General features: G+C 40.3%; 1 protein-coding gene across 1 annotated transcript; it reads right to left on the reverse strand.

Annotated features, from left to right (window-relative positions):
* Window positions 1–793: 793 nt before the first annotated feature.
* chrna1 (cholinergic receptor, nicotinic, alpha 1 (muscle)) lies at window positions 794–11,932 on the reverse strand. Its single transcript, XM_054599728.1, has 10 exons — window positions 11,878–11,932; window positions 6,583–6,725; window positions 4,309–4,353; window positions 4,013–4,122; window positions 3,685–3,880; window positions 2,839–3,076; window positions 2,214–2,437; window positions 1,994–2,108; window positions 1,652–1,776; window positions 794–922 (listed from the first exon to the last, which is right to left on the reverse strand). Exons 1-10 carry the CDS (start codon window positions 11,930–11,932, stop codon window positions 794–796), a joined length of 1,380 nt encoding a protein of 459 aa, XP_054455703.1.
* Between the last annotated feature and the right edge of the window lie 511 nt (window positions 11,933–12,443).

Consider the following 12,443-nt stretch of genomic DNA (forward strand, 5'->3'; position numbering starts at 1 on the left):
TGAAACGGTTGGAAACCATTTATCAAAAAAAAACAACATTAGAAGCTAACGAGCTCTAAACAAACTGTACAGCAGATTCAAGAGGAATTTACACGCATCAGTGACAAAGCAAACGTTGCCACTAACCCATGAATATTTACACAATTCACAACCGTAACCCATAAATATAAATGACACGTTTTAGAAGTCAAGTGAGTGTCAGGCAAAACAAAACAATAAAACTTCCAGGCAGGAATAAATCTCACCCGCACTCATAGAAACCAAGACTGTGTCATCAACCAGACTCAGTCTATGCAACTGGCAATCAAGTTAGATTTAAATTCAATTAAAAAACATTGTTAAGGTTATTTTTCTATCCACGCTAAATGTTAATATACAGCATTCTCTAATGATACAGAATCCATCCTCAGTTGATCCTCAGACATGAAAACCTTCTCGTGTTAAAGCTCTGTTTTAACCAAAAAAAAAACCTTAAATCAAGCTGCCAAAGAAATGACAAAACAAATAAATCATTATTACTGATATGGCTTTAACATAAGAGTAATAACATGCACTCCAGAGTGAATCGCAGCAATAAAACACTGTACAAAAACACCTGAAATAACAGACAACAATGGCTTCAAGTATGACCCATGTAGACCTCAAGAACTTTAAGATGCATGGATTTGCATTTAACTGCGTTCTCCTGTGTGTCAGTGAATGCATTAACCTGGTGACACAACACTTTTCTGATGCATCTCTAAATGTGACATCTGTCCTGACACCACCCCCGACTCCCCCGTGGGTCGGTCCTCTACAGCGTGTTGAGCTCGATGAGTCTCCCGGCGAAGACGCCGAGCGTCCCGATGATGCACACGGCCATGAACACACAGAGCAGGATGTGGTCCAAAACCATGGCAACGAACTTCCACTCCTCTGCTGCCTGGAAGGAGACGAGACACACATACAATTATCATTTCATTTGAATGCCATTGCAATTTTTTTTTGTGTTTTTTGGTCCACATTTGTTGGTCTAGTTCCCAGGGTATTTGTAAAAATATGACAAATCTTATAATAAATGAGATTTTAATAAAATATAATGGAAATTTAAAGGAATATTTTGACATTTGGGAAAATTCACTTATTGGCAGAGAGACAAAAAAAAGATCAATACGACTCTTTATGGCTGTACAGTAAATGTGAAGCTGGAGACAGAACCTAGTTAGCTTAGCTTAGCACAAAGACTGAAAACAGAGGTAAACAGCTAGCCTGGCTCTGTCCAAAGGCTCTCTTATTAACACATTATGTCTTGTTTGTTTATGACAAAGTTGTGGTTTTATGGTGCATTATGTCCTGGACTATTTTTGCTACTTCCTTGAGTTTACGCTGGTTGACTGGTAACCTCAAGGTAGTCATTTTTAATAAAACTTTAGCTACTGCAATGACATATATATATATATATATTAAAAATTAAAAAATATGCAATTAAAAAAAAAAAAAAATACTAAATGTTTTAAATATATATATATATTTAAAACATTTAGTATTTATTTTTTAAATACAATATTACGCAGACTATTCTGCTTCCTTAATAGAGGATTTTTATTTTTATTTTAATAACCATATGCCTGGTTTTAATGAATTGTATAAACACTTGTTTCCATTGTCTTACATTGTTGGATTCCTCGTCTGATTTCATGGTCTCAGCGATGTACTTCACCCCTTCGAGGGCGCTGCGAACATCCGGGTTTTTGGTGATGGGAGACTGGTAGGTGACACTGGTGGGGGTGGGGTTACCTGCAGGGGAGAGACAGGTCATACTTGTGAGAATACATAATAATTAAAAAGATAATAAAGATAAAATACAGAGAGAAGCGGCATCCTGGCAACCTTTTTAGTGCATTTGTCTTTTTACAAAAAGAGCAAAGTACACCTGTTTCATGTTTTAAGTAAGTGTTTCTTCAGATCTGCGGTCATTTGGCATTATCTAAAACTCATTTAGCTTCATCCTTGCCTGAGATGTCAGAGATGTCCATGTCTGTGGGGAACATCCTCTTCTGCCGGATCTCCTGACTGGGACGCTTCATCGTTGAGAAGAACATCATGTTGGGAATGGTTTCGATGAAGACCTGAGGGACAAACGAACGCAGCTATCGATCATATTCCCTTTTATTCCGTCACATACGACATTTCTTAAATCATCACAGATGCTTACAAACAAAAAAAAACCAAACCTTGCGTATCCAGCCGGGCATGGTGTGCGTGCTGGGCGAGCGGTGGTGCGTGTTGATGACGATGACGGTGATGATGATGGAGGCGATGACGAACACCATGGTGAAGAGCATGTATTTGCCGATGAGGGGCACAGCGCTGGAGGTGGAGGGGATCAGCTCCACGATGACCAGCAGGAAGACGGTCAGAGACAGCAGGACGGAGATGGACAGAGTCATCTTCTCACCTAAAGAGACAGAGAGACGGACATTCAGGCTACTTTTACACTTTTAATCACTTCCTGTAGCAGAAACTGGTGACAAGTTAGGGCTTTACAGACAAACTGATTAACTAATTTGTGTTATATTTATGCTCTAATGATACAGAATCACAAGTTCTTGTAGGACAAGCACATCCTGTTGGATTTCATGGATTTTCCTGATGTGAAAGAGGCCCGAAAATGGTGTAAAAATATTTGATTCATGTGCTTTTTCCACCTTTTCCACATTCATAATACTCTGATATATGCCAAATACGAATGACCAAGTAAATGTGCAATGTTTCACTTGTACCAACTAGAATAATGGGTATACATACTTTTTGGACATGTTTCTAAATGCCATCCAGAACACACTGGGGTCTACGTACCGGAGTCAGTGGGCAGGTAGAAGACCAGTCCGGTGAGAAACGAGAACAGCATGCAGGGAATGATGACGTTGACGATGAAATAGAGAGGCAGCCGCAGCATCAGGAAATGGTAGGTGATGTCGAGGTAGGGCGTTTCGGGGCAGCAGGTGTAGTAAACCCAGTGTTTCCAGCTCCTGTAGTCCTTCAGCACCCACTCACCAGACTCCATGAAGCTACTGAGGTCGGGACGATCGTTGTCCTAAGAGACAGAAGAGTGAAGGAGATAATGTAATGTACGGCGATTTCAACCCCAGCTCATGTACATGATGCTGCCGGTAGCTCCCATGAATTTTGCAACATTATTGGCTTTATTTGTTATTTTTTTATGTTCATCACTAATAGCAGATGACAGAATACATTCATCAATATCTGAAAAGGAAGCGTGCTGATTGGAGAAAAGTGCAGAGGACTATCCAAGGAGATGGACTCTGTGTTTACATCATGATGCTCAGTGCTCAAACACAGTCAAAGTCGATGGACAATGTTTTTTCTCATGTTGAATTTTGAATGTGAAGATGTCGGCCTATTATATTATATTATATATATATATATATATATATTATATTATCTTCCCAGAGAAATGTTTTTGTTGCTGTTGTTTACATTCCTTATGATGCAAATTCAATAAATGCACTACATGAATGTACTACTCTTTTTGTTTTGTTTGTCATGTGTTTGTTGTGTTGAAATTGAATTCCGTTGTGCATCCCTGTGTTGCATAATGACAATAAATGATCCTTGAGTCCTTGAATCCTTGAATATAAATAGAGAAATATAGAAATAGAAAAATATACAAATCACACTCACTTGGTTGATGATGACCAGCAGCCCATCGTACGTCCAGGTTCCCAGCTTCATGCTGCAGTTCTGCAGGTCGAACGGGAAATGGAGGACGATGATCTCGCAGTAACTCTTGAAGATGGCCGGAGGGTTCCACGTTATCATCCCTGTGTGCTCCAACAGGACTTTGGTCTCATGGATGATGGCGAAGTCGCCGTCGGCACTGTGGACGAGGAGGACGGGGACAGAGGAGAGGGAGGGTGTTAGAGAAGCATGGGAGGCATTTGGATGTATAGGTGTGTGTGTGTGTGTGTGTGTGTGTGTGTGTGTGTGTGTGTTTGATAAGTGTGTTTACTTGTTGTAAAGCACCAGGTCTGGTTTCCATATGTCGGTTGACGGGACTCTGATCTTCCTGATGCCTCCGTATTCATCCGGATTCCAATTCAGGTTCACATCTAGCCATTTCTGGGGTGAACATGGGAAACTTTAAATGTGCTGATGAAGCCAACTTTAGTTGTTTTATTCCCATCTGAGGACTGTTTAAAAATCACTCATTAAGTCTATTCCAAAACCTGTTAAATCTATCTATTTGCATTTTCCATTGTTGTTGCCATTCATTCAGAATTTCCTAAATTCAACAGTCACATTTACCTGTTTGAGACGAACATTACTGGTCACAATCTGGTTAACTTCATCCTGAGAGACAAGGAAACACAAAAACTGTCAAAGACAAGTGAGAGATTTTGGGGCAAAATAGAACTAACATTTTTGTAACTTATTGTTATTTATTTTGTGTTTTTATGGTGTGACGACCCCTCCGGTCCAGTAGGGGTCTGTGTCCTGTTTGCTGGTTCTTTGTCTTTCAGGTTCACCTGAGCATCGTAGAGTCCCAGTCATAAAGGCTCTCTCCTCCTGGGGCTTTTCCTTGGCTGACCCAGCTGCTGTTTTGTTGGCTTTGTTTAGTTATTGTGATTTGTTAATAGTATTTGTTAAATAAATGTACCTATTTATTAGATATACACCGGTCTTGTCTCCTTCATGTTGCAGCCTGAGAGCCGGGTTGTAACAATGGACATTCTGTGGCATTTTAACAATAAATCACATTTATGTAAAAGGTGTGGATACTTCTGGATTAATTCATGACACATGAAACATCCTCACTTGTTATTTATCAATATTATACAATTAAAGATAAGTAAATGGATAGAAAAGCTGTATTTGGTGTTTAAGTATGGCCAGTAGTGTGGGAAAACAGCAATGCTCATGCTCAGAGCCATTGGCAGGTGGACAAAAAAAATCATCTTAACCTTCACTTATCAACTCAACAAATTGGCTTATAGCTATAATTAATTGTTGTCAACGGTCTCATTTCAGCCACGGTTTTCTTCTTTACAGACTGGATAACCTAGCTGAGGACCCAGAAGGAGAACTACAAAAGTAAGAGCAACTTATTCTGTATTTGCATTGTGCTTGTGTTGGTTTTCTGGCCGCCGTGTCATCTCTGATATGATATGTTTGTTGTCACTATGGTCCTATAGTCTGGGTGGCATACCCCTAGAAGGCATACAATAGTTTAATGTGCTCAGAAGTTCCTATTGGTGGATTGGAAATTGTAAAACTTTGGATTAATTGATCCTCTATTGTGCTGATGAAGATAAATGTAGATTTTTTTTGTCGATAAGAGAATTATTTAAACTTTGTTTTATTAAATTCCTACTCACTGATATTGTGTGACGTGCCATGCTATTCATCTTTACTGACTGGTTAAGTTGGCTAAAGGCCTGGAAGAAGAGCTCAAAAATTCAGAGCTACTTATTGATTATTTGCATTGTGCTTGTGTTGTGCTGTTTATGTTTTCTGGCCGCTGTGCCATCAATAAGCAGATATGTTTTATTCTGACGCTGGTGCTATAATATGGATGGTATACCCCAAAATATTTGACATATAAGGGACTGATGTTATTGATGACTCCACTTCTGGTTCCCATCTACATTGTTTCTGGTGAAAATTAGAAAACTTATGATAATTTGGTCTGCAAATGTGCTGATAAAGCTAAATTGAGTTGTCTTATTTCCATGAGGATTATTTATGCTTGTCTTAAAAAATGCCTTTTCACTTACATTGTGTACAGTGCCATGGTTTTCATCTTTACAGACTGGTAAAGCTAGCTAAAGACCCAGAGGGAGAGCTACAGTAAGACATACTCATTGTGTTGTGCTGTTTGTGTTTTCTGGCCGCCGTGCCATCACTGAGCCGATATTTTTAAAAACTTTAGATCCCATTCACTTCATACATTGTGAAGTGCCGTGGTCATCCTCTTTACAGCCTGGACGCAGAAGGAGAGCTCCAAAAAGTAAGAGCATTTTATTTGAATTTGCACTGTGCTTGTTTTGTGCTGCTTGTGTGTTTTGTGGCCGCCGTGCCCTCCCTGAGCGCCGACATGACTGTTGTGACCCCGGTGCTACAGTGCCAAGGCATACACGGCTGCCACGCCTGGCCTATAGTCATTAGCTCTCTGTCACCTTGTTGCATCTTTTTCTCATTAACATTCTGGCTGGATTCCTGTGAGTAGAAGGCTTGCTTTGCATTATGGTTGCTGCTGTGCCATGACATGTTGTTAAAGCTTGTGACTTGCTGTCTGCATGTGATAGAAACCTTGTTTCTATAGTGGGCTGCATATGGTAATTGGAAAAACAGCTATTTTCATTGTAGAATATTTTCTGGTTTTATTTCACATAGTTTGGCCGGATGAATCTTGCTACCAGTGTGTCGTTCACTTGACCAAATAATTCAGCCACATAATCAGCTGATTGTTCAGCTCTCTGCTTTTTACTTGATGTCATCAGTGTATTCTTAGAAGTTACAAGGGGGGGAAAAAAAGAGCTGTTTAGTGACATCATTTCAAACTCTTTCCCTGTCTCTCACCACATTGATGAGCTGTATCAGCTGTAGTCCCACGGTGACCACGACGGCTTCACTGAAGTGGTTAACGGGCCGAACCACCTTGTTGTAACCGGTGAACAGCTTCTTCACCAGACGGGTCTCATCCTCTGAGCAGAACACTGGACCTATGGGACACACAGACATACGCAAACATTTCAGTCAGGCTTTATTTAGTTACGAACTCTTTACATGATGAGTCACATCTTCTGAAAATATTGCAGAAGTGGAAAAAACAGATTTGGGCTGTGGAGGATTTAAACTTTCAAACTATGTTGTCAGTTACGTAAGCTGTAATTCTGTAGACAAACTGGTTCACATATTTCACTTTGTGCTCACTTTGACTGAGATACACAGTGTGACAGGTTGCCATATCCAGCTGACGCCAATGTCCCCACAAATGTTTTCACACTGGCACCAAAATCACAGCTGACGGGAGAGAGGCAGGCCAGCAGTTTGCTTTTAACTGTGATTCACACAGCAAACATTTCCCAGGCTTACAACCAGCAACCCGAAACCCCTCCGGTGTGACTGAGAGAGTTAAAGAATGCATTGGAAGAGAGGCAGACAGGAAGATACAGGAAATATCAGATGAGAGAGAGAGAGGCAGCGACAGACACATGCAGACAGATCAACAGGAACAGCAGTGGAGTGACTGGCGTTCCATACTGGTGAAAAGCCTCGGCGCTGAGTGTCCCATGAGCTGTCTAAGCGCTGCGATCAAGTACCTTTCTGTATAAGTCCTCGGAGCAGAACCTAATCTGAGTGTTAACAGGGTGTTTGGGGAAAAACCATCCTCGGCCGATCCTCTTGACGTTAAGTCTGGATCAGTGAGAGATCAGAACATTTAACCTGCATTTAACACCTCTTCATACAAAAAGGTGTTTCCAGTTAACAGAGTTACGCTTCCTTTTTTAAAAGCATGCCTTTTATGAGCCCATAAATCATGCTATGCCTATGGGATATGACACATAAAAATATACCAGATTCGATGAACTAGATTTTTGGAAAATATATTTTATTCATATACTAATGAACGAATCCAATATTTGTTTACTTATGTCTGTCCCCCACAAGCTTTTAGGAGACATTGCATTGACAAGATTGTTTCGGCCTACGTGTAGTACAGCTGACCTGTGTGGGTCATTTTTATGAAACTGTTCCAAATGTGAGGTATTCCTCATATTTATTTGGAAAGCATACCATGTTTGGTTGTTGCTCGGTTCCTGGAAGTTTTCTTTTCTTTTCTTTCATTTTTTTTAATACTGCAATTTGGTGTTTTTATGTGGCTGGCATGTTTAATTCAATAACAGAATTAAGTTGCACTAGTTCAAAGAAACAAAAGCAGTGCTGTGTGATTTGGTTTTGACCAGAAGTTATTATGTCTGTAAATTAAATCATCCAAAAATTCTGCAGTAGTCGAAACCTCGAGCTACTTGAAGCAGTAATACACGATGAGTATGTTTTGTAGCCGAGGAGGTTTTTAACCCACTTGAGATTTAGATTTTTGTTGTTTTGAACATGAAATGGAGCCGGAGAAGTACTGAATTTGCAAACCTGATACTTGTTGATGATGGTAACATCTGAGAATTCCAGATACGCACAGTTGACATAAATCCCTAAAATGTAAGAGTTTCTGAATATTTCCAAACACATCTATGCTCAGTACTTGTTGATAATATATTTAGAAACGGGTCTGGATTTGCCAGAAACATTGCAGTATCCTATATTTCATATTTAGGCCTGTAATTCATTTCTCATACACCCTGACATTCACTCCTCTCACGCAGGCTTACTCATAATCTCATGCTGTTATTTTTTTGGGGCTGTCAATCGTGATGATCAGCTGTTCTCATCAGCTGGTCACATTCATTCAATAGCACAGCTACACACCTCATCATCATGCTGCTGTCTGCTTTTAAATTAGATTACCTTTCCCCTAATACTGCCTTTAGTACATTCAGGTCAAAACTTTAGTATCACACAATATCTATTTTAATAAACAAATATAGGTTTTTCTTGATTGAATTGCTGTTAGTATACTTTGTACTACAATTGGACGACTGCATCACCTTTGTTCATGTCATCACAGTAAACGCACGACTGAGTTTTGTTGTAATATGACTCAGCAAATGAGCATAGTGCTTATAGGAATCTGCTTGCAATTCACACTGGGCCTGAACTGAGCACACTATAGGATCTTGTTTCATTTAGCGCACACACACACACACAGCTCAGGATTTCTTCTTCTTTTGGCATCTTTCTCAGTGATGTGTACGGGTGGCGTTTCTGTGTGCAGTGCTGATGTTCCCTGGCTGTCAGCCGTCCTTTCTATCCGTCGCCGGCTGCCTTGCTCCCGTTGTCCTGCGAGGATGCTTTGATCCGGCCACATACAAAAATAGATGGAAGGGGAGGCGGGACAGAGGAGCCACTTGGAGCTGTCAATCATCGCCCACTCTCAACTCCAATTTCCGTACGATACCAAACCACCACTGCAGAATACAAGGTGCTAAGACTCTTTTTGTATTTTCTGCCCCCTTTCTAGCTGGAAAGGGGACAGGAAGTGTAGAGAGTATTTCTAGTTGTATTTCAGTCCATGACGATATTGTGGCCTTGAAATAAGCTTTTGAGCAAATGTCTTGTGACAGGCTGGGAATAAAATGCTGTTGAGGAAAGTGAATCGGTCCTTCTGATATGATGGGTTTGAGCACAGCTTTAAAAGAAGAAAAAAAAAGATTTAACCATTTAACCTTAAATTGCTTCAATCGTGCACATTCCCCGTGTAATCTCCAGAAAACGGGCATGAATTGTTGAATCGTTCAGTTGAAGCTGGTTGAATGGGTATGTCTGGCTTTAGATAGCTAGTGGACTCTTAACAGTGTGTCTGTGATGAAAGCCACATCTCTAACTCCAAATCACAAAATACCTCCGGCTGCATTGCATTCTTTTCTATTAAGGTTATTGTCAATGAATAAATTCCTTCTTCCTGTTGCTCAATTTAACTATTTTGCACTCTATGATGGTAAGAAATCGGTGCAATGTAGAAAGCCAAGAATTGAATACTTTTCTATATTCTTTCTGTTGATCTTGTATAGCTGAAACATTTCTGCGGTTTATCTTACTTGTAGCTGGGATCTCTTAATGAGACCGATCTGTTATATAGTTGACCAACTCATAATGGGAATAATGGTTAGATTCTCTTACAAAAGAGTTGCATAGAAGGCCACAGTGTGATTTATCTTTGTGAAGTCATCTGAACATCTTCATTCATCCAACCTGAGACAAAAGAATCGTGTTTGTCGGCTGGAATAATCCGTCCAATATACTGACCAACAAGCTCCAGGTAGTAAATATTGTTCAAAGAGGAAGTGTAGCATCTGGTAATAAAGACCTTCAAATGATTTAATGAGCCACAGTTTTATTGCACATCTGCAGCGATGCAGATAATGTCCAACTGGTGGTTTGAAGGCTGCACACATTCATCTTAACACACCACTTCTGTCTGGCCAACACATCCATATGTCACCAGTTGGGTTTTCAGGAAATGTGCAAGTGCTCAAATCACTGAATTGGAAAGGATACATAAAAGACATTCCTACTGAAATGTATGAACTGGTGATCTTGCTGATTATATAAGAGCAAGAAAATAAACACTGAGCTAAAATCAGGTACACTACCCTGATGAATGTACCGATTTAAATACAAAATAAATGGGAAGTTGTATTGTTTGTACTGACTAAAGGAGTTACAGAATGTAAAACACTTTCTATTAACACCTGATCAAAACTCTGTGCTCGACATTTAAGGTGACACTGAATGATACTGAATATCAGAGAGCGTTCACACAGTTCATTCCACCTTTTATATCCTTTTCAGAGCTGCTGTTCATATTTGTGAAGATAACATTGTTAGGTCTTAATTTAACTCTCAAATGTAATTTAATGGCCTTGTGATCAACACGCAGAACAACTGGGAATGTTTTCTGCTCTCTCTACCAACACCTCATTTCATTTACAGTTAATCTTGAATCAGATGTTCTCTTTGAGATTCTGCAAAAAGCCCAACGCTTCACCCAGGTGGGCTTGGATCATGTGATTTGATGTTTTCAGTGAGTGAAGTTATGGTCTCTTCATTTGCCTTTTGCTCCTTACCAGATAAACCAGTCACACTATGTCATATGACTTTCTTTCAAAGCAGTGTGAAATACATTGTTTGAGCATTTAAATAATTATAATTAGTAATAGCAGACAATGCACTTTGTGGGGAACACGCATGTTTAAGTGATAGGAAAAAAGATCAAGCCAAGAATAGGGATGAGTTAAAAAATCTGTAATGTGATGCACAATTTGTTAGACTGTTTGTTAGACAGGCTTAATCCCCCCCGAGACACAGTGTGTGTGCATCAACAAGCCCGTGTCCTTGAACAAACACACTGGACCCAGAACCTACTGACAAATATCAATAACGGCTACATTAAATTCCTTTAAATATGAATTCAGCGAGGAACGCCACCGATGCTGAGCTGCTTCTTTTAGGGCAGCTGAAGGACAAATGCCAAACACAGTCATTGCTTCACACTGGCAGAATGTTAAAGATGTTTCTTCAGGTGTGCGTGTAGCAGGGGTCAGGTAACATCATGATATATTTTATACGATCCAGAATTCTCCTGCTGAAGTGATGAAACACTTTGTCTGGTTTTTTTTTTACCCATAGACTGTTTCTCAAAGGCTTTTTCTCCCTGAAATGTACAATAGCACGACAAATCAATATTGTCTATATGCCCATAAGACTTTATTCATTTTGCATACCCCTAGTGTGCATTCATAGCTTTTTTTTTTTGTTTGGTTCCCAGGCCATGTGTCAGGAAGCTGTCTCCTGTTTCTGAGCAATGGCACTGGGCATGCTCCAATCTCTGGAGAGATCAGTGCTTTATCCATAGAGAACTTGTATTTGTGATATATATATATATACGATCTCCTATGAAACTGTAACTGAATAGATATTGGCTTACATTAAAAAGACAGCTAGGAGGCTGATTTCCAAATAGATTAAGTTTTAATTAAGACTTGTAGAAGCAACAGGTCAATCCCTCTTTGAGCCGATAAACATGGTGTTTTTAATTATAGTTGGTAGTATCGTTCAAAGAGCTTTGGTCCGGGGGAACAAGACTACATTTACCTCTTTAATCAGATGTTTTCAGGACCTGCGTTGCTACAGGAAGCCAAAAAAAACAAACCAAGACCCTCACACACACACACAAACCCACACAGGAAGACTTACCGGCCAGTACACCCAGAATCCATGCCAGCAAGATCTGGACCTTAGAGAGGTTCATATCTCCACCACGTTTATGGAAATACAGCTCTGAAATCTACAGCATCTGTTAAATAAATGTTAGCAGGTCTCAAGCTATCTAACCTCGAGCTAACTGACTCTACGCAGAAGCAGACATGTGAGCACTAAAGCTGTAGCAGAGTCACTGTGGAGTTAAAGTGAGTACCGGGATGGGGGAATCACCCAGTAAGTGAACTCTGAAGCTCTGGTTTCTCTGTTCCACCTCCCCCACCCACCAACATCCCAACCTCTCAGCACACTTCAAGGCACGGGAGACAGCTGGGGCTTGTGTGTGTGTGTGTGTGTGTGTGTGTGTGTTGAATCCACACAAATCAACACTGTCATCATTTCCCACACATGTGGAAGTTTTTCTTTCGGTAATGACTCCAGTAATGCGTCTTATATCGACGTGATAGAGAAGCAGAGGGCAGTGAGAGGCTCGACGACAGACGTAGCACCGAGGGGAAACGAGGACAGACAGACAGACAGATGGACGTGAGAGGGGGACAGAG

This window comes from Anoplopoma fimbria, chromosome 6 (genome assembly GCF_027596085.1).
Source record: "Anoplopoma fimbria isolate UVic2021 breed Golden Eagle Sablefish chromosome 6, Afim_UVic_2022, whole genome shotgun sequence".
NCBI classification, from domain to species: domain Eukaryota; kingdom Metazoa; phylum Chordata; class Actinopteri; order Perciformes; family Anoplopomatidae; genus Anoplopoma; species Anoplopoma fimbria.

Coding starts and splice junctions, on each gene's coding strand:
- chrna1 (XM_054599728.1), bottom strand. CDS start 11,932: ATGAACCTCTCTAAGGTCCAGATCTTGCTGGCATGGATTCTGGGTGTA. Junction 2,438..2,838: donor CTACCTGCCCACTGACTCCG/GTACGTAGACCC, acceptor CTGTCTCTTTAG/GTGAGAAGATGACTCTGTCC. Junction 1,777..1,993: donor GGACATCTCTGACATCTCAG/GCAAGGATGAAG, acceptor TCTCCCCTGCAG/GTAACCCCACCCCCACCAGT.